The sequence below is a fragment of the Homarus americanus genome, unplaced genomic scaffold (genome assembly GCF_018991925.1).
Source record: "Homarus americanus isolate GMGI-L3 unplaced genomic scaffold, GMGI_Hamer_2.0 scaffold5589, whole genome shotgun sequence".
NCBI lineage: Eukaryota > Metazoa > Arthropoda > Malacostraca > Decapoda > Nephropidae > Homarus > Homarus americanus.
The window spans coordinates 7,239,825-7,267,779 of NW_024736650.1; the positions used below are offsets into that span (position 1 = coordinate 7,239,825).

A 27,955-nucleotide genomic window follows, 5' to 3' on the forward strand; every position below is an offset into this window, starting at 1 on the left:
TCCACTTTTTCCTGTCGTATGTTCTAGTAAAAACTCTTATCGTAATTTTATGATGGTATGCACACAAATTAATACTTAAGAGAAATAGAGAGAAATATAATGCAGGAACAATGTCCATTCAAACAATGGACTCAACTCCCTCCCCCCTCTTCTCCACACTTACTGCTGGCTCTTCCTCTCTGAAATTTTTTTGGGGAACCACTAAATTTTAATAAATAATACCTCAAACTAAAGTTAGGATAATACAATTGACATTGCTGGATTCCTTGTAAGCCCAGGAATATTTTGAATACAAATGTCATATTTTTGCAGAAAAAATAACATATTTACTCAGAGTAAACATATATCTAAAATTTGTATGTCTAATGCAAAATCTATGATGTTTATATTCAAAATGATCATCATATTGTAAGAATTCCAGCAATGTAAATTGTATTCTGGCTGGGTAATTTGTATGAATTTTATGAGCTAAAACAGGCAGTCAGGCAGGGTGGCAGGGTGGGAGAATTTAAAAATAGCTCGAGCGGACACTCACCGCGTATACTTGGAAAAACCTGCGTTAAGTGAAAGTTGACTCTGGCGAGGCACAGCGTATCACGGTAAGCAGCGCTAGAAGCAGCGTTAAGCGGGGTAATACTGTATATATTCAGATGCAACTGTTGCCTCTCAAGATGTCTTGAATAAAGAAGAAAGCTAAGGTGCTCCGTTGTTTCCCTTTTCCGTGTGATTTTATCAAGATTTGTATTATCCATGTTTCATGTGGATCTATATGGAAAAAAAAAAAAAAAAAAATATATATATATATATATATATATATATATATATATATATATATATATATATATATATATATATATATATATATATATATATATATATATATATATATATATATATATATATATATATATATATATATATATATATATATATATATATATATATATATATATATATATATATACATATATATACATATATATATACATGCAATTGCCCCTCACTTTGTGTGTGTAACCGCAGAGGTCAGCGTAAGTGAACTCTTTCTCTTTGCTGTAAGGATTGGTGTAAGAAATGGGTCAGGCAGCCCCCAAACTCCCACTTTGGCGACACACAACTATATTGTAGTAAAATTTTATCTTAAATTTATGGCGATATGAAAAAAACAAGTAATATAGAAGAGGGTTAGGTTAGGAAAAATAAAAGTTAACATAGGAAAAATAAAGGTTAGGTTAGAAAAATTAAAGTTAGGTGGAACACTACGGTAGTAGAAGAGATGGGTGGGCCCTCTTTGAGGGATGGAGGCTGGTTCTACCGAGGCAGAGGGCAGATTACTGGCCCTCAGGTGAATCACCATTACTAGGTGAATCACCATCACTGTCACTACAGACTACTTAAGGGCTTCCCTGACAAATCCCTCAAAGTCTTCTTCACTGTCACTATCACTGGCTTGGGCTGGCTGTGGTGGAGTTCTTGAGCGGACTCGGTTATGCTTTGTGGCTGAGTGTTTATGTTGTCGTGATACACACCGTGATGTCTGGCTCCATAGCCTGCACCAGCAGGTATGGAAACTTCATAGCGGTCCTCGTCATTATGCATTAGGAAAGGAAAGGACTTCATTTTTCTCTGCACCTCCATAGCACCCTTAATATCACTATAGGTTAAACTGTGTTCGGAGGCAGCACTTTCTTCCTCCTCTTCACTGGCGTGATCTTCTTCCAACATCTAGAGTAGGCAGTCACTTCAGGATCTCTGATCACCTTTTCAGGATATAAATGGGTTGTGGTTTGGTCTCAGGAGAGCCTGGAACCTGTAACAGTCTGCGCAGCTTCTCTGGCAAGGTCACTGCTACTGCAACATTCTGAACCTGCCAGTCACAGATTGGCTCCTCCTCTCACCTGGTATTCCATGCAGCACATGTCTCCATGCGTGGCAATTGTAGCAATAGACAGCTGATCCACTTGTCCCACCAAGAAGTCCACAGCTTTCTTGATGTTAAATACTCTCCAGAATTGTTTGAACAGTATTTTTGCTGTGCCAACTGTTGATCCTCTCATCTTCTTAAACTCTTTACTATCGGTGGTGGTGTCACTCAGGTTATCAACTCTTCCCTGGTGTTGGTGTAGTCGTTAAAGGCCGTTTTTTTGTTGAGAATGCAGCTTTTACATTACAGATTAACTCTTGTTCCGCCAGGCTGTAATATAGGCGTAGTGTTGGGAGGCCACTTGCGTTGGGGTAGCCGATCTGTAGTAAAGGCGAGTGTGTCCTGCAATTGCATTTCGCCAGCAACAAAAGCCCGACTGGCACATTCTGTAAACTCACAGAATATCTTTACGCCGGGAACAAAACAGTCATCAAACCAGGAGAGGAACGGTGTAAAGGCATCCACGCGCTACGTGCGGTCGGCCGATGGAGCGTTTAGCTTGTGGTCATGTCCATGGTTTTTGTAAGTCTTGACTTCGTGCTGGCATGTGGATCACCCGATAACCCGAGCTTACAGGTACGGAGGCATTGGTAGTAAACAGGGCGGTGATAAACTCTTCTGCATCTTCGACCCCGAATCCTGCTGGCATTCTTTACAGAAAGGACTTGAAGGTAGCTTTTCCAGAAAAGACCAGATTCGTCCATATTAAACACCTGGAGATGCGTCACTGTACTGTCCTTCCTCCATAATCTCATATAAGCGGTGATGTGTTCGGCTCTTAAACCTCTGTAACCGCAGAGGAAGCATTAAAGGGTTTGGGCTCTGTAATTGCATCGCCATGCCACTGCCATGTACAGTTCACGTCGTGATCGTAACAGGCGGCGTGTGGAACATACATATGTTCGTCGCCCTGGCGCGCAAATTACCTCACAAGTAATTTTTCTGTCTTGAAAGCACCTGGTTGTGAAAATACTTGATCATAGAAACACCTGTAGACTGTGATCTTCATGTGCTCCTTATCTTAGCTGCATCCTTCTTTTATTATTTGAATCGTAGATTCATTCACACTGTCTTTGGTAGCCAAATCAACCTGCCTTGTTCCTCTCTCCAACTCTTGGATGATGGTATACTTCACCTCGTGGCAAGGAAAGAGTAGGTAATGTTCTTTGGCTTAGTGCGGCTGGGTCCAGGTAAGGAAGGTTTCTCTCTGGGGGGTGAGTGGTCTGGCGGAAGCCATTTTCTGGAACAAAGGATCTTGCGTTTACGGTGTGGCCTTGAGGATGGAAACTGCAGCGGCTAGGTCAGGCGTCGTCTTTCCTCCCTCCCTCCCTCCAATTGGACACGTCTTAACCTTTAAGCCAATTACAGCTAGCAGCAGGGGGTAGGGATGCGCCCGGTAATCACAGTCCACGTCGTCATATGGCGTCAGTGATAACATAACAGACACACACTGCTCAACCTTGCAGCGGCTTGCCCAGCGGAGGCCCGAAACGCACACAGGCAGGCAAGTGAATTGGCGGGTGGGGGCGAATCTAAAAATAGCGTCGCGCAGCACTCTCGTATGGGGTTCCGCGTGCAGCGTAATGTGAGCCGCGTTAGGTTCTGGCAAGGCACCGTGGCGTGGAAATCACGGAATCTTGGGACATAAAGTGAGGTTAACTTTATATATATATATATATATATATATATATATATATATATATATATATATATATATATATATATATATATATATATATATATATATATATATATATATATATATATATATATATATATATATATTTCAGCCCAATAAAGCAGCGGACTTCTACATACAATCAGCACCTCAACCCACCAGGATTGAACCCCACGGCACAAGCCTATGACTGTGACCGGGAGCATGGCACCGCTGGACCACCAGGATACTAAAGCAGTCTAGACTTTGTTATATTTCACAAAGCCTGTTCCAGGCAGGCGCCGTGAACCTCTAATAGGGGACCACCCGTATCACTTAGGTGGTCAGAATGTGAATACCAAATCGGCTTGACACGAGGATCCATATATATTTCATTAGCCCAATAAAGCCTGTGGAACTGTGACGGAGGCAGCACCGCTGGACCACCAGGATACTAAAAAAGCAGTCCTAGACTTTGTTATATTTCACACAAAGCCTGTTCAACGAGCTTATGGCCGTGAACCTCTAGGACTGCTTTTAGTATCCTGATGTCCAGCGATTATCCCCGGTCACATCATAAACTGATATATATATATATATATATATATATATATATATATATATACACATTAGTCAACCATCACTTTATGTGTTATTCAATCACCTGGTACCGGAAAGTGAGAAACGCGTAAAGTGAACAACATAACATATGGGATTAATTGAAATAGAGACCGGCTGACCCCCAAAACTCCAATTTCTTGACTACACACAACTATATGTAGTAAAAAATATTATCTTAACTTTATGATGGTATGCACACACAATTAATAATTAAGAGAAATATCAATAATATTAGGTTTTTTAACACTTACATTAGTAGAAAAGATGACTGGGCACACGGGGATGGGCGGTTGGTTCCGAGGCAGAGGGCAGATTATTGGCCCTCACCTGTATCACTTGTATCAATTGTAACACTATCCACCACAGACGCTTGCAGGGCCTCTTTGTCAAATCCCTCAAAGTCCATATAAGTCCATATCCTCTCTATAATTATCACTATCACTGACTTGGGCTGGCTGTGGTGGGTGGCGGGTGAAGAACTCGGTAATGTTTTGATGACTGGGTGACCTTGTGCGCACCATGCTCGCGCCGCTTACACAACATGGCGGATGGCGGGAGAGGGCGGGAGGTTTGGATCCAAAAATGGCGCGGCTCGCCACCCGCTCTCCGCATAAAGGGGTACACGCACCGCGGAATGTGAGCATTCCTGTTTCGGGAGGGTACCGCGTAAACGTGGAAACGCGGAATGTGGGACCGCGTAAAGCGAGGGTTGACTGTATATATACAGTCGGCCCTTAACATACGCGGGGGTTACATAACAGAGATACCCGTGGATGTTAAAAATCCGCGTATATGTGCTGCCCCCCCCCAAAAAAAAACCTGGTCCCCCCCATGTCCTTATTTACCTTATATACCTGTGTGTAGTTCAAGTTTTTAGGAACAAATTATTTGGCAAAAAATTGGGGGTCGACCTCTAAACGGGTAATAGTTTCGTTAGGTTGAAAAATATTTACCAGTAACTACCAGTAAACAATGGAAACGACGCACCACCAGCTGTGAGTGTCGGTACAGTTGCTAGATCTCTTGCGTCATTATAGCAAGCCAAGTAGCCAAATGCATGGTATGGTATGCACAGGACGATGTTAAACATAAAGTATTCATTTTTTAAAGTTTATTTATAGATACTGTACATAAATTTTTGTTCATTTCATTTGAAACATCAATCTTTGTTAATTAAATTTGAAACAAAAGAAAACTACGATACCGTATTTCTAAATACCTGGTATTTTCATTAAAATATTACAGTTGTACCCCGCTTTACGCGGTTTCACTTAACGCGATTTCTCATATACGTGGTGCCTCGCCAGAACCGAACTTTCACTTAACGCGGTTCATCTACCCCTATACGCGCAGAGTGTCCAGCTCGAGACGCTATTTTTAGATTCGCCCCACCCGCCACCCGCTCCCGCCTGCCGCCTGCCTCGCCTCTCCCTCCTCCTCCTCCTCCTCCTCCTCCTCCTCCTCCTCCTCCCTCCCTCCCCTCCCGCCTCCGCCTCCCTCCGCCTGGGCAAGCCGCGCTGTAAGGTTGCTCAGTGTGTCTTTGTTGCGTTATCACTGACGTCATATGACATATCGGACTGTGATTGGCCATGCATCCCTACCCCCCTCTGCTGCTCGCTGTAATTGGTTTAAAGTAATATGACGTGTCCACCCGGGGAGGGAGAGAGGGAGGAAAGAGGACTCTTCCGCGCTACTTTCATCCCTCCAGGTCACCCCGTGTATACGTGCATCCATTGTTCTGTGAAATGGCTTCCGCCGGACCACCACCGCCACCAGAGAGAAACCTTTCCTTACCTGGACCCAGCCGCCCTAAGCCCAAGAAGACACGCCGTGCCCTAATCTACGAAGTGAAATACCAGATCATTCAAGATTTGGAGAAAGGAACACGTCAAGCTGATCCCGCGCGCCAGCATGGCGTCAACGAATCTACGATTCGTACTATTAAGAAGGATGCAGCCAGGATTAAAGAACACATGAAAATCACAAAGTCTGCAGGTGCTTCAATGATCAAGTATTGCCAGAACAAGGTGCTGGTAAAGGTGAAAAATTTGCTGGTGAGTTACTTGATTCGTCAGGCAAGACGGAAGATGGCTGTCGACGCGCTCAGTGCAGGAGTACGCACGTGAACTTTACGCAGCAGTGTCACGTACGCTGGGAATTGCAGAGCCCAAACCCTTCAATGCTTCCTCTGGTTGGCTGCATAGGTTTAAGAAGAGGAACAAGATCACCAACATCAACATTGGTGGTGAGGAAGCGAGTGCTGACCGTGTGGCGGCTAGAGATTTTCCTCCGTTCTTACGTGAGGCTATGGAGGAAGGACAGTACACTGACGACCAGGTGTTTAACATGGACGAATCTGGTCTTTTCTGGAAAAAGCTGCCTACCAAGACCTTCGTTGTCCGGTCTGCCAGCAAGGTAAGGGGTCGGAAGTTGCAGAAGGAACGCATCACCGTCCTCTTTACCACCAATGCCTCTGGTACCTGTAAACCAAAGTTATCGGTGATTCACACAGCCCGCAAGCTGCACGCCTACAAGAATATGGACATGAACAAGCTTAATGTCCACTGGCTAACCGCACGTAAGGCGTGGATGTTCTCTTCTCTGTCCCTCTTCTGGTTTGACGACTGTTTTGTTCCCGACGTGAAGAAATTCTGCGAGCAACAGAATGTTCCATTCAACATTTTGTTGCTCCTTGACAACGCACCTGGACACTCGCCCCTACTTATGGATCGTCACCCCAACGTAAAAGTGGTCTTCCTTCCTCCCAACACTACGTCATTAATCCAGCCCATGGACCAGGAGTTGATCTGCAATGTGAAAACTGCATACTCTGCAAAGAAGTTCAAGCTCCTGAACGACTCTACCAACACCAAGGATGAGTTGCGTAAGCTGGGTGACACCGACAGCGAGAGTAAAAGCGACGAGGACAAGGAACAAGAGGTGGCGACTCAAGAAGTTCTCGTCAAACAGTTTTGGAAGAAGTTTAACGTCAAACAAGCTGTAGACTTCTTGGTGGAGACATGGAAGCAGCTGTCTATTGCTACGATTCGTCACGCATGGAGACATGTGTTGCATGGCATACCAGCTGAGAGGAGGAGTCAACCTGTGACTGGTGAGGTTCAGACTGTTGCAGTAGCAGTGGACCTTGCCAGAGAAGCTGCGCACAATATTACAGCTGAAGGCTTCTCCGAGACCACCAACGAAGACATCCTGGATGTGATCAGAGATCCTGAAGTGACTACCGACGAGATGTTGGAAGATGATCACGTCAGTGAAGAGGAAGAAGGTGCGTCATTCTCCGAAGAACACAAGTTAAGTCATAGTGATATTAAGGGTGCCATGGAGTGTGCAGAAAAAATGAAGTCCTTCCTTTCCCGCGACAATGACCGCTATGAAGTCTTCCATACCCGGCTGGTGCAGGCTATGGAGCCGTACATCAAGGTGTATCAAGACAATATTAACACTAGCCGTCAAAAAAGCATTACCGAGTTCTTCACCCGCAACCCACCACAGCCAGCCAGAGCCAGTGAAGGTGACTTTGAGGGATTTGTCAGGGAAGCCCTGACAACTGTAACTGATAGTGATGGTGATGCACCTAGTAATGGTGATTCACCTGAGGGCCAGTAATCTGCCCTCTGCCTCGGAACCAGCCTCCATCCCCGTATGCCAACCCATCTCTTCTTCTAACGTAAGTGTTACACCTAACTTTTAGTTTTCCTAACCTAACCTTTATTTTTCCTAACTTAACCTTTATTTTTCCTAACCTAATCTCTTCTATATTACTTGTTTGTTCATACCATCATAAAGTTAAGATAAAATTTTTACTACAACATAGTTGTGTGTCGTCAAAAAGTGGAGTTTGGGGGTCGGGCCAGTCTCTATTGGAATTTATCCCATATGTTCTGTTGTTCACTTAACGCGGTTTTCACTTAACGCAGTACCCTGTGGGTTCAATTGACCTCGTAAAGCGGGTACAACTGTACATCACAAGTATGTTTTACCTTAACTGTGACTGAATGAATACAGGTATTCTCAGAAATGAATATGGAAATATAATATTTTTGCTTGAATGACGTACATATTACAGTGGAAAGACAAAAACAATGACTTTCGCTTTCTTTCGTTATTCAAAAGATTTTACCGTAATCTCTTTTCGAATGGTTTTCAGTTAAAAAACTGTTGTACTCGTACTGTATTACAATAATATTCTATTCTATCATTAGCCATATAATCCCACAACTGAAAACCATTCGAAAAGCGATTACGGTAACATCTTTTGAACGAAAGAAAGAGAAAGTCATTGCTTTCGTCACAATTTTATCCCACTTTCCACTGTAATACGTACATCATTTCAGCAAAAATATTACATTTCCATGTTCTCAGAAATAAATGGTAGTTTTGTTGAAACGTAATGTACAATATTTAATATTAAAATGCAAAAATAGCTATAAAAACAATTAATACACCCGTAATGTACTGGCTGGCATCTCCACTCGTCCCTGCTCCCGCGTCCAAGGTCACCACTCCTCCCAACTCGCTCCCTCCGCTCCCTCCTCTCCTCCACCTCCTCTGCCTCCTCCACCCCCTCTGCCTCCTCCACCCCCTCTGCCTCCTCCCCGTCACTACTGCCGACAACGAACACAAATGTTTTGTGAATAACTGCACCTCCACTTCCTATGTACAGTACTGAACTGTACTGTGCTGTGCATTTTTACAAACAATAAACATGGCAAGAAAAGCTATTAAAAAAAAAGAGATAAAAATTTCACTTTACTGTACAGTACCTATCCTCGGCGACAGGACGGGGGTCATCGGGCTCATCGTCACTCAATTCCATAACGGGTGGTGAAGTGGGGGCGACGGTGGATTCAGCTGCTTCCTCACTGCCGCCAGTGATTGATGGTGTTAAATCTCTCCTTCGGTGATCAAAGAACATGGTGATGGGGAGTTGTCGTCTCTTTCTTTCATTTCTTCCATGATGTTTTTGTATGGAGCAAAAACGTCATCCATCCCTCGCATGAATTTCAGGGCACGCACCATGGAGGGGTCCATACTATAGGCCAGGTTTTTCAGTGCCTCAATATTCCTGGTCATCTCCCCCAACTTCTCCAACGTTATTTCTTGGTGCTCTTCCTCATCCTCTTTCCCTTTCGCTTCCTCTTCCTTGCCTGAGTCTACTAACTCCTGTAGATCCTCCTCGGTCAGCTCAGTGTCGTGCTCTTCAATTAGCTCCCTAATCTCGTCCTCTGCCATGTCCCGGAAGCCTTCAGCAGCCACTTTCCTTGACAGTGCCAGGGTCTTTCTGAATATTTTCATTAAAATCCATCAAAATCATTTTCCTTGTCATCGTCTTAAGCACCAAACAGCTCCTCCCAGTCTTCTCCTTGAACAGGGCTAGAGGGTACGTGTTTTTCGAATCGTTTTCAATTAAAAAAATGTTACAGCACATGTATATTTTACCTAAACTGTGCCTGAATGAATATATTCTCAGAAATAAATAGTAGTTTTGCTGAAACGTGATGTATTTCAATGTAAAATAGGATAAAATACATGACGAAAACAAAAGACTTTACCTAACCTTCCAATGTTCAAGAGATGTTACTCGTTTTTTTAATAGTTTTCGGTTAAAATACTGTTATATTACAATGATATTATATTCATACTGTGCTTGATATACTACATTCACGGAAATGTAATATTTTTGCTGAAATGACGTACGTATTACAGTGGAAAGTGGGATAAAATCATGACGAAAACAATGACTTTCGCTTTCTTTCGTTGTTCAAAAGATTTTACCGTGATCGCTTTTCGAATGGTTTTCAGTTAAAAAATGTTGTATTACAATAATATTCTATCCTAATTGACTTGAATAAATACTACGATACCATATTTCTGAATATTTTCATGAAAATCCATCAAAATAATTTTCCTTGTCATCGTCTTAGCACACAGTTGCCAGTTTCAAGATTTTCCGTTTAAAATTTTAAGTTACTGAGTATTTCTTTTCCCAAATCGTTTAACAATACTGTAGGTAAAACAGTTTACTATTGTGCAAACCCCACAGAAAAAAAATTAACAAATGGAGACACCAAAAATGTAAAAAAAAAAATGCTGTGTCTGACTTGCAACACTGTTGGTAGGGTCAGGTGGTTCTAACGGCACCTGCCAGTACCCGGTAATCAAATTTATAACAGTGTCTAACCTCGATTACTGTAGTTTATCTGATGTAGGCAATATGAAGTAAAAAATACCAGTTAAAGTGAGAAATTGGAAGAGAATAAACAAGAAAGATGTCGTTGGGCTATTTTTGGTAGGGCTGACGGAGAGAGTACCAGCTGTTTGGTCTTTTTTGGCGGGAGAGTCACGCAAATCGTACTGGTATTTGTTTGGTTTCTTCTGTATTTTTAAAAATTAATACTTGTAAATTAAAAGTACCGTAACATTGTATTATTAGGGTGTGTCATAGGAGGGAAGATCAGCTAAAACTAATGGCCCATCACTTTTTTGGTAGATTTTAGTGTATATAAACAGAAAATAATTTCAGTTTCAATATTTTGCAACCTTTTGCTAGGTAAATTTTAGCGTGAAATTTATCGAAAATCTAACGTACAGCTGCATTAGTGCATTACAATTAAATAGTGAACATTGCTTTCTGACTTCATTCTTTAACAACCCAACTAACAATATTTTTTTTCTGTTTCAGATTCTGATGCATTTATAAGTTGATAATATTTGCGATGGCTGCTTGTGTCAGGACGAGGAACCAAAAATCCAGCCATCTCAGTCACTATCTTAGGTCTGGGAGAGAGCTCCTGAAGTCGGAGTTGCCTACATTGAGAGATGCTTTGAGATACGGTGTTTTAATCAGGCAAATCAGTGAAAAGAACCAAAGAACTTACACAAACAAAGACATTGCCAGTGATATAACCAAAGCTGTCTTGGCATGATACCTCTGGCTAACGCTCAGTTCAGCCTCAGTCCTGCTCGTCAGAAAGAAGATTAGTGAGAGACCACTAGCCAGTTGGAAAAGGCGAGATATCTCTCTTGGGAGAGAGCTTTGCAGTTAAGGACAGCTTGCTTAACAACTGGACCAGTTATTTGACATAATTACTTGCAAGTGCAATTGTTCTCTGTCTGAGTTTGGATGCGATCGTGAGCTACAAATCCGAGGCCCACATCTCCTGTATTTACAGCGTGAACTGAAGATTCCTGTGATCGAACTGGCATTTGTCAAAGCACAGAGAGAAGACTGGCAGTATGGGGCTCTCTCATGATTTCTAGCCAAGATATTTGGAGTCCAAGAGACAGAGAGGCTGCCACAGAGAGAGACAGAAGAGGAGGATTGCCGAGGAAAAGAGAGACTTACTTGAAGGAGCCCAGGGTGAGGAGTAAGGCCGATGATTGGAGTCAAGCTGATTCAGAAGGTTTAATGACCCCATGGCTGATCAGGTGCTGACCAGGAGAATAGGCTTGTCCCTAACCCAGAAAATAATGATCCCCGACCAGCAGGCATAAGATTGAAATGGAAAGATATCGAGCATAGCTCTGGCCAGCATCACGACACCACACTAGTCTCAGAGAAACTGCAGAGATAACAGCTGCCTGGATCAGCGGTGGTTTGATAACACCTGATGATGTTCACCTGGTGATAGATCATAACAAAGTAAGGAAGAGCTCAAGGAAGCTTGTCAGTAACCTAGAGGTTTGATAGGGGATAAGAAAATGGAATCAATTGTTTGTTCTTTGATGGGAAGGAGATGACACTAGAGTGTTCATGAAGTTGGAGAATTCTGGCAAGTTGTTCCCTGCCATAGTGAAGGGAGGAACACTACTCCTGCTGCAGTAGACAGGAGGGAAGGCGTGTTGTGGCATTTCACTCCAGAAAGATGACATCAAAACCAACTGAGATATTGGCAGATAACGTGTGAACTGGCTCAGAGAGGAAGGCATCAGACCAGACCCTGCAGGCCATTGGAGGGACAACCTGCTTTTCTGAACACAGGGTGGCAAGGGGTCATACAGTAGATAAATGGGAAGATTGGGAGAGCTGGTCTGGATTGTTTGTGACCTCCACACACTGTGAGGTTGCCACTCAGACATCTGATCCAGGAGCTGGATGGCAAGACTCTTTCAAGCAGATGGTCTGGTCACTCTTGGCAAGATGCTGGACTCTGCCACTGAGTTAGAAATAAATCCGAGGGCTTTAGAAAAAAAATCACAGTTGGCCCTCCACTCGTTGAGCTTGCACATACTGTCATTGACGACCTGAGAGCAATGGTACTATGGTTATGATTTGCAGTGCCATCAAAACTGGGGTCATGCCTGATAGACTTCTTACCTGCAAGATAGGTTGATCTCACATTCTTGGTAGCTCTGGCTCCTCCAGGTTCTGCAGAATTTGGGTCCTCATCGCAAACTGAAAGGGAACCCAGCTACAGCCTGGGGGCTTATTGTCAATTCATCGTGAGTCTACTTGCCAAATTGGTTTCAACACCAAAGGTCAAGTCATCGTTCTCCGAAGGTCGAGGCATGTTCTCCTCCAGCAGGCTCCTCAGGAGTCAGCCAGGAGAGGTTGTTCAGATTGTGGAGCAGTTTGTGAGGAGATCTTCCTGGTATGTCTCATCCAGGGGGCAGTTCTGCGAACAATGCTCTGCAGTAGGATGAGGAGGAGAGTGGCAGTCAAAAAGATCTTGGATATGAGACTTATGAGAGGATCTGGGCATTTTGAATCAGTTGGTGGCCCGATTCCTTCAGGGTCAGGAAGACTCCTGAGAGTCGAATCTGGAGTCTGCAAGACCCTCACTGATCTCATAGATCTGGATAACATCCAGGCTGGCAGTGAGCCCCTCTTACCTGCAGCCTCACCCAATGTCCAAGTCAGAGCTTTCCTGGACAACCCTGGCCATGTCCCTGCCTGGCCCTCGCACACCCAGAGTATAGGCGTTGTGTGTACAGCAAGTGTGAGGCCAGCAGTCGTAATATTACAGCCAGGAGGAGGAGGAAGGCTACATCCGTGCTCAGGTGGTCAGCAGGGAGGTGATGAGTAGAAACAAACCCAAAGAAGACATGTTCTCTATGATTGTGCAGCAACTTTGGTTAAATAGTAGTAAAACCGGTTTTGTATTTGATGATTTTGTTTTCTAAAGGAATATTAAATTTAATAAATGTGTCAAGATCATTACGTTTCACTATTCTGGATCATTTTCATCCTAATAAATTAACCTGATACATTTACTTTACTTTAAATAAGCTATTTAGTGAAGTTGTTGTTAAAGGGTAGAATACTGAATTTCATAAGATTTCAAGTTAAAATTTACCTAGCAAAAATGAAAACTTTTCAAATCTGGAAAGATATCACATGATTCTGCTGTAGAACTACATCGTATTAATATGGGCCGATTTTTCCAAAAAAAAAAAAAAAAAAGTCGCCTCCATTATGACACACCCTATTGTAATTATATACAAACTTGTCATATTTCTGGAAAATAATAAGCAAGAAAATAAGAATATACCGTAAACACAATTTCAACGACGCTAAATTAAAGGCTGCTTAAGAAGGGCCGATGCAAAACAAAGCCTCTCGATGACCAGGGCTCTGCCGTATCAGCTAGACACTACACGGTTTGTCGAATCGCTTTCAGTTAAAAACTGTTGCATCACAAGTGAATTAGGATAGAATATTATTGTAATACAACAGTTTAACTGAAAACCATTCAAAAGCGATTACGGTAACATCTTTTGAATGAAAGCGAAAAGTCATTGCTTTCGCCACGATTTTATCCCACTTTCCACTGTAATACGACGCATTTCAGCAAAAAATATTACATTTCATATTCTCAGAAATAAATAGTAGTTTTGCTGAAACGTAATGTATTTCAATGTAAATTAGATAAACTACATGAAAACAAAAGACTTTACCTAACCTTCCAATGTTCAAGATAAGTTACTGTTTTTAGTAGTTTTCGGTTAAAATACTCTAATATTAGTGATATTCTATTCATACTGTGCTTGATATAATACATTCAAGGAAATGTAATATTTTTGCAACTACAATGTAGATGTCAACACAAGCGTGGTTACAGCGAGACTGACTGAGTGAGGAGAGCTATGCGGTGTGTGTGTGAGGTTATGAGCGGCGGTGTCCCGTGGTTCGTGCCAAGGTTGAAGTTGAATGGCGCCAGATTTGAATGTACTTCAATGTACAGAATATTCTCCGGCGGGGTAATCCGTGATTTGCAAATCCGGTATTATAAACTCAAGATATGTTATATATATATATATATATATATATATATATATATATATATATATATATATATATATATATATATATATATATATATATATATATATATATATATATATATATATATATATATATATATATATATATATATATATATATATATACACAACAAAGTTAGTCCCTCTCACTTAACGCGTCAATTGAACCCAGAGGGTCCTGCTAAGTGAAACTAAGTATGAACAACAGAACATAAGTGGGATTAATTCCAATAGAAACCAGCCCGAATTTCAAACCTCCACTTTCTTTTGACTTACACATAATATATGTAGTAAAAATTTATCTTAACTTTATGATGGTATGAAAAAACAAGTAATATAGAAGAGGTTAGGTTAGGAAAAATAAAGGTTAACATAGGAAAAATAAAGGTTAGGTTAGAAAAACTAAAAGTTAGGTGGAACACTTACGGTAGTAGAAGAGATGGGTCGGCATACGGGGATGGAGGCTGGTTCCGAGGCAGAGGGCAGATTACTGGCCCTCAGGTGAATCACCATTACTAGGTGAATCAACATCACTGTCACTTACAGTTGTCAGGGCTTCCCTGACAAATCCCTCAAAGTCAACTTCACCTTCACTATCACTGGCTTGGGCTGGCTGTGGTGGGTTGCGGGCGAAGAACTCGGTTATGCTTTGCTGACGGCTGGTGATGATGTTGTCGTGATACACCTTGATGTACGGCTCCATAGCCTGCACCAGTCGGGTATGGAAGACTTCATAGCGTTCATCGTCATTGTCGCGGGAAAGGACGGACTTAATTTTTTCTGTAAACTCTATGACACACTTAATATCACTATGACTTAAACTAGGTTCTTCGGAGAATGACGCACCTTCTTCCTCCTCTTCACTGGCGTGTTCTTCTTCCAACATCTCGTCGGCAGTCACTTCAGGATCTTTGATCACCTTCAGGATGTCTTCGTTGGTGGTCTCGGAGAAGCCTTCAGCTGTAATATTGAGCGCAGCTTCTCTGGCAAGGTCCACTGCTACTGCAACAGTCTGAACCTGACCAGTCACAGGTTCACTCCTCCTCTCACCTGGTATGCCATGCAACACATGTCTCCATGCGTGACGAATCGTAGCAATAGTCAGCAGATCCCATGCCTCCACCAAGAAGTCTACAGCTTGTTTAACGTTAAACTTCTTCCAAAATTGTTTGACGAGAAGTTCTTGAGTCACCGCCTCTTGTTCCTTGTCCTCGTCACTTTTGCTCTCGCTGTCGGTGTCACCCAGCTTACGCAACTCATCCTTGGTGTTGGTAGAGTCGTTCAGGAGCTTAAACTTCTTTGCAGAGTACGCAGCTTTCACATTGCAGATCAACTCCTGGTCCATGGGCTGGATTAATGACGTAGTGTTGGGAGGAAGGAAGACCACTTTTACGTTGGGGTGACGATCCATTGTCAAGGAGCAACAAAATATTGAATGAAACATTCTGTTGCTCGCAGAATTTCTTCACGTCGGGAACAAAACAGTTGTCAAACCAGAAGAGGGACAGAAGAGGACATCCACGCCTTACGTGCGGTTAGCCAGTGGACATTAAGCTTGTTCATGTCCATATTCTTGTAGGCGTGCGGCTTGTGGGCTGTGTGAATCACCGATAACTTTGGTTTACAGGTACCGGAGGCATTGGTGGTAAAGAGGACGGTGATGCGTTCCTTCTGCAACTTCCGACCCCTTACCTTGCTGGCAGACTGGACAACGAAGGTCTTGGAAGGTAACTTTTTCCAGAAAAGACCAGATTCGTCCATGTTAAACACCTGGTCGTCACTGTACTGTCCTTCCTCCATAATCTCACGTAAAAACGGAGGAAAATCTCTAGCCGCCACACGGTCAGCACTCGCTTCCTCACCACCAATGTTGATGTTGGTGATCTTGTTCCTCTTCTTAAACCTATGCAGCCAACCAGAGGAAGCATTGAAGGGTTTGGGCTCTGCAATTCCCAGTTTACGTGACACTGCTGCGTATAGCTCACGTGCGTACTCCTGCACTGAGCGCGTGTCCACCGCCATGTTGCGTCGCGCCTGACGCACCAAATAACTCACCAGCAAATTTTCGACTTTTGCCAGCACCCTGTTCTGGCAATACCTGATAGATGAAGCACCTGCAGACTTTGTGATTTTCATGTGCTCTTTGATCTTGGCTGCATCCTTCTTGATCGTACGAATCATAGATTCGTTGACGCCATGCTGGCGCGCGAGATCAACTTGCCATCTTCCTTTCTCCAAATCTTGAACAATTTGGTACTTCACCTCGTAGCTTAATGAACGTCGTATCTTCTTTGGCTTAGTGCCGCTGGGTCCAGGTAAGGAAAGGTCTCTCTCTGGGGGCGGTGGTGGTCCGGCGGAAGCCATTTTACGGAACAATGGATGCGCGTTTACACGGTGTGGCCTTGAGGGATCAAACTGCCGCAGCTAGGTCAAGCGTCGTCTCTCCTCCCTCCCTCCCTCCCTCCTTCCCTTCCCGGGGTGGTCACGTCATAATACTTTAAGCCAATTACAGCTAGCAGCAGAGGGGGGTAGGGATGCATGGCCAATCACAGTCCGATACGTCATATGACGTCAGTGATAACGCAACAAAGACACACACTGCGCAACCTTACCGCGCGGCTTGCCCAAGCGGAGGGAGGAGGAGGGAGAGGCGAGGAGCACAGGCAGGCAGGCGGTCGGGTGGCGCGTGGGCAAAATCTAAAAATAGCATCTCGAGCCGGACACTCACCGCGTATATGTGGAAAAAATCCGTGTTAAATGAAAGTTCAGCTCTGGCAAGGCACCGCGTATATGCGAAAACGCGTTAAGTGAAACCGCGTTAGGCGGGGTAATACTGCGCATATATATATATATATATATATATATATATATATATATATATATATATATATATATATATATATATATATATATATATATATATATATATATATATATATATATATATATATATATATATATATATATATATATATATATATATATATATATATATATATATATATATATATATATATATATATATATATATATATATATATATATATATAAATCACAATATTTTATAATTGCAGTCATGTACTGAATATTCTATGTAAAAAATATAAATTTTAAATGAATTATTTTAGTGTGGTCGACTTCCTACACAAAGACGGGCTATAAATAGCCGTCTTATCTCCCCTCCCCTCCACCCTCTGTTCTCAGAGAGAAGGTCTTGGTAAATAACTTTTGTTTGTTTATTTTCATTGTTTGTCTAATTTATCATGTTGTATCAAAGTAATATTACTAAAAGTTAGGCAGCTACCAAACAGGCAGATACTACCGCCTGGGAAGATATTGGAAGCATAATGTACAGTATTGTCTAATGGTAGATCCTACTTCCATATGGCATCACGAAAATTGTGACCAAGTCTTAGGTTGCTGATCTATTTTTCTGCCTCATTTAGACACAATTGCAGAGTTTCGATTGTTTCTCTTCCTTTGACAACACAACATACATACAATATAATGTTTCTCACCTTTGATCTTTTTCCTTTTTGCATTTATTTATGGTTGGTTATTTAAAATAAAGGCCAATTCACTTCAAGTATTGGCATCAAATTTTACCGGCTGGTGTACACTAGTGACTCACTTAAGCTTCAGTTATTTAACTGGAACTAATGTCGGTGTGAATAAAATATTTCCATTTTCTTGAAATAGATTTCTTTAAATATAAGGTTCAGTAATCATCATATTATTTCTGATAAGATTAACCTCCTATCTTATATTAATGAGACACAGTTTCCTGACTTACAGGATTCTTTTCCTTTATATTTATCTTCCGGTATAATCCTTCCTGGTTTTATTATAACTACCATCATATTTATCAGTTCCTTGATTGTTATGATAATTTGTTACAAGAAGATTTCTTCTAGGTACACAATAGTTTCTAAGAAGACTTTTCGGAAGGAATTGCAAAAGCATGTGCACGAAGAAAAAGTTTAGCTTAAACACACCTTTTTGTAAAAAGGTTAGGTACACCTAGGATTTAAACCATGAGGTCTCGGTTGGATGTAGCCGAGCGGTGTAACAGCACCATTTGTATTATATAAATATTAACCCAAATGTATAATACCAAATTATTCACCAAGTTATTCAACTGTGCCTCAGCTGTTGATGTTATGCATGGCTGAGGTTGCAGTTTCTTTGGGGAGCGGGCGAGGGCAGGCTGAGGTCAGCGCATGTTAACAACAGCAAGATATCTGACGCGTTTCCTTTATCACACTCTCAAGGCCTGCTTCTCCCTCTCTCCCTTGGTTAGGGAGATGAGACTCATATCATTTGTTACCCAGTAAACACCTCACTTAAGTGTTCTCCTATAAGTGCACTAAGACACTTCCCTGAGCAGAGAAGGTACAATATACTCTCAACTGAACTCAGTACCTGTGAAACTTTATTTTTCTACAATAAAGAAAAACCAACAAAGTGTTTACTTTAGTCCTGCCACTTATCAATTCCAGAACTAATATACACATTCAACCACGGGCTATAAATATGGCGCCGGTGGTCCATGCCTTCTTATTTGCCTTGTAGAACACAGGAAGGTGACCCTTAGAGAAACCTTTCAGGGCCAATGGGTTGGCATCGCGAGAAATCAGCATAGGCTTCACCTTGAAATCACTGGCAGCATTTGCGCCAAGCAGCAGTGTCAAGCGGTCTTTTGTCGCTTTAAAACCTGGCGCTCTTTTCTCTTCCTTGGAGATACAGGTCCTCTCAGGCATCCTCTTCCAAAAGAGACCATTCTCATCCACATTGAAGATTTGCTTCAGTGAGTAGCCTCCTTGTTGGATAAGCAGTTTGAATTCTGGCGGGAATGTCTCGGCAGCAACTGTATCTGAACTGGCCACTTCACCAGCCATCTTAATATTATGGAAGTTATACTTGCGTTTAAATCGTTGAAACCATCCTTGGCTGGTCGTAAAGGTCTCTTCCTTCGATCCTTCTCCCTCTTCCGCCTGTATGTCGTCAAACAAGTATCTGGCCTTATGCTGGATAACCATAAGTCACACAGGCGCATTGCGTTGATTCTGGTCCTCCATCCACATAGCCAGCATCTTTTCCACTTTTTCTATCACGGTGCTTCTAGTACCAGTTGTCTTAGTAGCACTCGGAGAAGAACCACTTCCAGCACTAATCTTTATCTTGTCAGCGTTGGTCCAGATAGTACGCACCATTGAGGGGGTTAGACCAAGCACAGCAGCTATGTCCACAGCACGTTCCCCTTTTTCAAATCGGTATAATACATCCATTTTTGTAGCAAGGGTAATGGTCTTATATTGCCTTTTCACTGCACTAGCATCAGTAGCACTTGATGGGTACATGGAAGCCATTTTGAATGGTTAGAGTACAGTTTTAGAGCAAAAGCACTTAAGCACACACGAATGATGTGAAGTCGTAACAGAGACTGGCTTGGCGTCGCTTGGGGATGCTGTGACCTTCCGCGAGTGAGGGCAGTGCGCCGAGCCGAGAGAGCGTAGCGCGGCCAGACAAGAGCGGGTGATGTGCCGTTGAAAGTAGTCCATGACGACGCAAAACGACGTAGTAGTTTCAAATCACCGGGACGTTAAACGAATTTTTGGTCTCTAAAGTTTAGCAACGTAGTACCGAAACAACGTTAAGCAGGACGACGTTAAGCGAGGACTTACTGTACATAATTTTCTGCACTTTTTTCTTTACTAAGTTACATGCACACAATATTACATACAGGATATTAAACTTCCTTTGTGTATTAAAGAGTAATCACACTAAGCAGGGAAGTGGGTAGTGAAGGATCTTGGCTGTTCTGAGCTGTTTGTAGTGAAGTGAGTGATAAATTTCGTTGTCCAGCAGCCAAATGGCAATACAGGAAGTCCTCACTTAATGTTGTGGTTACGTTCATGTAAAACACAATGTTAAGAATCAGTTTCCCCATAAGAGATAGATAAAATATGCTAGTTACTTTCCCCAGCCTCCCTTTGCCTTATAAAATACATTTCATATGCATAAATTCGATGGAATTTTTATAGAGAATATATATTATACATCAAAAAAGAGAAATAAACGCTTCTGCCATCCTCTTGGTATTTCGTGTTCATTGAGGTTCTTCTTCGTCGTCAGCGTCTTTAGCGGCACTTTGTTTTGTTAGCAGTTGCAGATCTTGATTTGTTAACTCTTCTGTATGGGTTGCCAGGACTTGCTCAATATCCCCAGAATCCAACTCATGAAAGCCTGCCTATCTAGCCAAGCTGAAGATATCCCTATTCAGAGTTGGGACTAAGTCCATGAATCCCATAAAATTGTTCATGCACTCGGGCCATAATTTACACCACACACCATTCAGGCAAAAACAGGCTGAGCATGCAGGTACGCTGTGGAAGCTTAACAAAGACTGGGGAGAAAATACTTGGGGACGCTGTGATGCTCCACGAGAGAGCGTAGTGCACTAAGATGAGAGAGGGTGGCACGCCGTGTTGGATGACAACGTTATAACTAATCGGTCGGGTCGTAAAACAACATTGTCGGAATCATGGGTATCTTAAGAGTAGCAATGTTATAACGAAACAATGTTGTCTGGGACAAATTTAAGCGAGGACTTACTGTATAATATTTTTTTGTATTTATTGGTATTACAGTATAGTCTCGATTTACTCAGTCAATTGAACTTGTGGAGGTCCGCATAAACCAAGAAACGCGTAAATGAAATAACAGAACATATGGGATTAGTTGAAATAGAGACTGGGCCGAACCCCAAACTATACTTTACACTTTTTCCGACACAATACGTACGTTGTAGTAAAAATAACATCTTAATTTTATGATGGTATGCACACACAATTAATAATTAAGAAAAATACAGTCACCGGTTAATGTCCATTCAAATAATGGACTCAACTCTCCCTCCCTCCCTCCCTCCCTGAGAAATGTTTGGGTGAAAAGACTAGGTTTTTAGGTTTAGTAATAAATAATACCTCAGACTATGGGTAGGATAATATAATTGACATTGCTGGATTCCTTGCAAGACTGGGAATATTTTGAATATACGTAAACGTCATATATTTTGCACTAAAGATAAAATTTTTGCTCTCTCTAATAAAATTCTTAAATTAGATCTAAAATTTGTATGTCTAATGCAAATTTTAACTTATTTATATTCAAATTAATCACTATCTTATAAGAACATCAGCAATGTAAATTATATTCTGGCCAGGTAATTTCTATGAATTTTATGAGCTAAAAACAAATATCCTCAGTAAATAAACAAATTATACTTCACCCAGACACAATACGTTTATGTTGTAGTAAAAATAACATCTTAATTTTATGACGGTATGAGGCACAGATTATTGGCCCTCACCTGTCTCACTTGTATCACCTGTATCAATATCCACCACAGAGGCTTGCAGGGCCTCTTTGTCAAACCCCTCAAAGTCCATATCCTCACTATCACTATCACTGACTTGGGCTGGCTGTGGTGGGTGGTGGGTGAAGAACTTGGTAATGTTTTGTTGACTGGGCGACCTTGTGCGCATCCTGCCTGCGCTGCTTCCCGCGTAAATGATGGAATGAACTGGGTAAATATAAATTGTCGGTCTGGCAAGGTGCCGTGTAAATGACCAAACGCGTTAACCAAATCCGCTTAAATCGAGACTATACTGTATTTATTCCTCACTGTTATTCATATACAGTTTCAGAGATGGTAACACTGTTCATAGCACCAGGTCAGACTCGGCTGTTGTGGTGGTGGTCACAGACAAGACTTATTGGTGGTGTCTTGCTACAAATTACAGTACGTCTAAGATTATACCTGGTATTTCTCAGAAGCTAAGGTCAAATTATAGGCTGATTTAACAATGTGTAAAGGGGAATAAATACTAATCCTTCATTATTCTGTATCGTTGTGATGTGGGCTGAGCTGGTGGGACCATGTGGTCCCAGCCACATCACTCAAGAACAATAACAATGACCCACAAGATGCCAAGATATTTTTTTAATGTTAAATAATTTTGTTCTCCAAGATTCAAGTCATTATTCAAATGTGTTGTTACTCAGGTGTCCGGTACTTGGGGTGTTTACTGCATTTCTAGCCTCTATTTTCATGAGTCTTCAACTCATAGATTTGGGCTGGTAATATATGATTCATCCATTCCAGACTCATTTATGAAACGGTTTCAGGATCAATCTTTCATTTCAAATAAACTCTGTCACATATACTGGGTAAGTATTTAATCAGACTACCCACCCAGTCACTCATGACTAGACTTAGGATAATTATGCATTTGCATATGTGCATATGCAAATGCATACTTTAGCCATTTTTGAGCTAAAGTGCATATTCATAATTTTTTGTTTTGTAAGGCATATATTTGGAAAATTCCAAAATATTATAAAACCTTCTTCAACCTCAAGGGTCAAAAAATTCGCGAGCATGCAAGCAATGCTGGGGCAGAAATTACTGATATTTGAAATATAAATATCCATTTTATTCCATTAATACAAAATTGAAGCTACGCGATTTTGTTTTAGCGTCATAATATCCAAAAGGAACATACTTAAGTGACATTTATATAGGTCAACATTAGGCTGTGGTTCGCTAGGCCGTGATTGGCTGGTCATTGGACATGAACTGTACGTGATGGGTTCGTGTTCAGCCAGGCAGGGTATAGATGCACGGGCTCCTTCGGCTCCTGACACTCCTTTGTTCTTCTATTTTCTTAAAAGGAATATTTGTTCAGTATTGTTTATTGAATTACTTTGTGTCAGTATATTGTTTTTTTGTATTTAATCCTTCTTTAAAATATCCTACTTCGGCGACATCCTGTCTGGTAAAGTAAATTTATTGAGAAAATGTACAGAAAAGGAGTTGTTAACTTAGTAGTTTTTATTTATTTACCTATTTTAAAGTGCATATTTAAGTGCATATTTTCTCAGTTTTTACTGCATATTTGCATGCATATTTAGCCATTTTTAAGTGCATAATTATCCTAAGCCTACTCATGACCCTCAGCACATGAGTATAGTACTAGATGTCTTGGAAGTGACTATATGCAGGACCATCCTACAGCTAATTAAAAAAGGCTATATAAAGGACTGTCCTGCAGCTACTTAAAAAAGGCTATACGGCATACAGGACCACCCTGCACCTAATTAAAAAAAGGCTATATAGCTCCTCCCCGACTTACGACAGGGTTAGGAACCCAAATTCAGGTCGTAAGTCGAAAATGCTTAAATAATACATAGAAAATCTAAAATGGGTGTCTCTTTTTCTTCTCAGCACCACAAAACTCTCACTTTTAAGCTTGCCAGCCATTTTAAAGTGAATTACAAACGAAAATTTTGTCTGTGTACTGACGTTGGGACTCAAAAATAAGTAATTTGACAAAATTTTGGTACGACTGACGCAGGTCGTAAGTGCGAGTTGTTATAAGTCGAGTAGGTCGTAAGTCTGGGAGGAGCTGTACACTATACTGTATGTAAAACAATTTTTTTGTTTTGGATGATCTCACAAGATAAAAAAATGGTGTTGTCTACAGTATAGCTATTTTTAATTAGCTACAGGATGATAGTACATATAGCCTCAGCCAGATAGCTCTGTCATTTTTTATTTCACATCAGAGTAACACATACAGAACCTATGTGAAAGACTTTACTAATTGTGAAATATTTTGTGTACAATTTAAAGGTTTTCAGTTTCATTGAAGTCTTATGTTTTCAGTTGTGGTCCCATATTTGGTGCTGGTGCAGATCTCTTCATAGCTGGCAATTGTAATCAGAATCTTGAAAGTTACTCCAACCTTCCACATTCATATGATGGTGAAAATGCATCTTGCAATACACTGATGAGTGATTACAACTTTACAGTTTTAGATTATGAGGTGTTTACCCCCTATGGAAAATGAGCAAAATGATTTTGTCTCAATTATTGTGATATACATTTCAGTACATTCCATTTAATTTGTATTATTGTATAATAGAAAGGTGACAACCTGGCATTGGGAATCATGCTGGATTTGCAGCTTTAAGAAGAGTTTATGATCCTTTAGCTGGGCAAAGTTAGGAGGAATACTATATACTGTACTCATTATGGTGTTCTCAGCTTTGGTTGCAGTTCTGTCACAGCTCTGAAATAGATAATTCTTCCTCCAGGAACTGCCATGTTACAAAGTGGGATATGACACTGCATATGTTAGTGATTTATTTTTGTGTATGACTGACTATTTGGTAATTGTAATTTCAGTGCTAAGTGTCTTAAAAATGTAATTTAGCTTAGATATGTAATTTGGTCTGTATGTTAAGATTATTCTTATTAATCTCTGTAACATTAAAATTTAATATTGATTGATATGTTTTACTGTTGAAAAAATGTTCACTGATTTCCAGTTCAAATTCCCTGTTATTTTAGTGAAGTACAGTACCAGAAAGTCATTATCTCTTCAGAGAAACATAGTGCAGTACAAACTTTACTATCCATGGACGTTCCTTCCTGGCCCAATGTAGATAGTTGATGCTGCCCCCCTTTTTCCCAACCCAATATTGCATATAACAATTGACAACAGTGCATTGAAATTATTGATAGTGTGTACTGATTGTGAATATGGTGTGTATGCAATACAATTCACTGCAGTCACATTCTTCTAACAGATGTTCGCTAATACACATATCCTTGTGGTAAATTATCACTTATGTTTATTTTTGTGGTATGCAGCTATTTGTAAAAATTACTTAAATACAAAGCAGATGTTTCGTTAATTATTCGTATTGCCAAGTTAAGGAAACATTTTTTGTCCATAGTTTCACCAGAGTAACAGTAGATTCAAATTGTTATGCAAACAAGTACAGCCTTTTAAAGTTTGTGCAGAAATAACCAAAGTCTCATAGATCATGTAACAATTACTAGAAATGAAACAGAGTACATACAGTAAGCCCTCCTCCAATGTGGGAGTTCCTCAAAAATGGCGTGTTAGGTGAATGCGCATTAAAAAACTTATCTTAAGAAATTAATAAAGTTTGCACACTTCATTCTGATTGGCTGAAACAAAACAGACAACTATAACAATGCATTCTTGTTGGAATCAATTACCGGTAGTTTTTCTTCTTGATTTTAAGAAAAAAGATGGGGAAACGAACTTTGTAATAAAGAGGCTGCACTATGCTGCTTTGTAACTTATCAAAAGCTTTAATTTTTTCTTCCGATGTCATCACTTTAGGCTTCTCACTATTCCACCTCTTGGAGATCCTCTATGTTTAGAATCCATAGTGTCTAAGGGTTAGTGTCACAAAAAACCCAGCAAAAAGTACATCAACTTGGATAACATGCATTAACAAGGCTACATCTTACGCCTGCACCCAGTAGGTGTAAGATGCAAATTGAAAAGATATCACAGGAGAGTGACAGATCTTGAAAGTTTGAGAGCACACTGTACCGAGTATACCTGATAACTTTTCTACATTCGGCAAATAATTGGTCACAGTTATTTTAGCATGTATACAGTAAACCCTCAAAAGTCTGAATTTCAGATATCCAGACCCTTTCCGGGCAAGAAACATTTGTCCGAATCCTTTAATATTTGTCATTTGAGATTCCCACTTCACACAATCTTTTGAAATTGCCTCGAGGCCTCTTTCCTCCTTGTGGACCTGTGAGTGAGCAGTTAATTCCTCCACTCTTAGAATGGATTCACCCATAATGCTGCACTGTGATTGGTTAGCTTTAAGTTCAATACATATTCAGCCACAGAAAAATGGCAAGATTTTAGGTGAAATAATTCAAACTATGGTGATGGTAATCCTCCAGTGAAGAGAACAGAAGATGAGTGTGTATTGCAGCTTCCATATGTCTCACACACACACACATACCTGCTGAAGTCCATCTCAGTCTGTTATTTTCAGGACAAATTACAGGTATATATCATATTTTTTCTATTACTTAATATTTTATATTATTAATGATGAAACATATACCATAAGAGGCTGATCATATGATAATTAATAAATAAAAACAAATGCGAACATGGCAATGGCCAGTCCCATCCCCACCCCCTCTTTTACGGAGGAAGGGAATCAGTGGTTAGAGAAGAGATTACCTTCTGATTCGACTTGTCCTCTTATTTTAAAGTCACGTTACAAATTTTGTATTGTAGTTTTTATATTATTCAATACTGTATGCTAATTATTTATGATGAATCATATGCCATAGGCTCTCATTAGGCTTATACCGGATCTGATTAGACCACTGTACAGTATCCCCACAAAAGACAATACATTATACTGAATATTGATAATGAATACGGTACTATATTTTATAAAAAATTAATTCTTTTTTTAATGAACTGTACAGTACAGTACTACTATATATAAAGAAAAATATACATGACATTTATTGCACTTTGAAATCAAAATTTAAGGATCATCGGGGGCTATTGAGTGGCTGCTTAGTGCGCAGTGGCTTCCAGAACCCCCACTTTGAGAAAGTCCGGACCCCCTTTACCCCCAAATTGTCCAGATTTTCATGGGTTTGCTGTATAAATGAATCTGCATTGGAGGAGGGCTTACTGTACGGTGTGTTTGATGCATTTGGATAAGCTGCGTTCCACGATGAGTAAAATTATTGAAGATATGAGTTAGTTTGAACTAAAATAATAACACTTTTGGCCTCACAATCTATAAGGACCTTTGAAAATCTAAACAAAATTATAGTTGCCAAAGAATGTGAGCTTTGCAAGCTTAATACTACAATTATATTTTTTTAGTTTATTATCTTTTTTAATTTTGAACTGAATAATTCAGCCCCAGTTAATGAGGCATATGCTCATTAGTGCATGTCAAAAATCAGTACAGTGTAAATGAAAGATTAACACATTTGCTTTCTAATCATAGATGCATCATGCCTTGGTGTGCATTGTCTGAGAATGTTTAGGCCTAGATTAATTCATACCTCTACCTGGAAACATTCTATGCCATAAATGTATGTATCATTGTGCAGGATGGAATTTCTACTTAACTAAAACAATTAATGAGCTTCAGCATTAGCTTTTTCTCAAATATATGCAACAGAGCATACTGTACAGTATATATTAGGTATGGCTGTTAAGAAAATACATTACTAAGGACATGTAAAGGGGAAGTTGCATACATTAAAAGGTCCTGTTTCTGCAAAAATTAGATTAAGTTTCTAGGACAGGTCAGAATAGTAGGAAATAAACTGTGCCAAAAAATGCAGATAATTGAGGTTTACAGTTAGTACTTAGGTGGATAGTCTAGGTTGTACTGTAATTGAAAAATGGCTTTTGAATGAAAATTTCACTGATATAGCTACCGTATTTGAATACACCTGCTAATTATTCAGTGCAAACTCACTTTTTGGCTTGGAATGCTCTTCCTGATGGCTTAGAGGATAGTACTGTCAATAAAATGTAACTTGGTGTAATTAAATAACTTATTAATGCTGTAATTTG

The 27,955-nt window shown here is 40.6% G+C and overlaps 1 protein-coding gene across 1 annotated transcript in view; it reads left to right on the plus strand.

Annotated features, from left to right (window-relative positions):
• LOC121872257 overlaps window positions 1-24,396 on the plus strand; it is a 92,342-nt gene extending 67,946 nt beyond the window's left edge. Inside the window, exons 6-7 of the mRNA XM_042374923.1 lie at window positions 22,190-22,290; window positions 24,217-24,396. Coding sequence (XP_042230857.1) covers window positions 22,190-22,290; window positions 24,217-24,257 — 142 coding nt within the window. The 3' untranslated portion in view covers window positions 24,258-24,396. The remainder of the gene's footprint in view (window positions 1-22,189; window positions 22,291-24,216) is intronic.
• The last annotated feature ends 3,559 nt before the right edge of the window (window positions 24,397-27,955 follow it).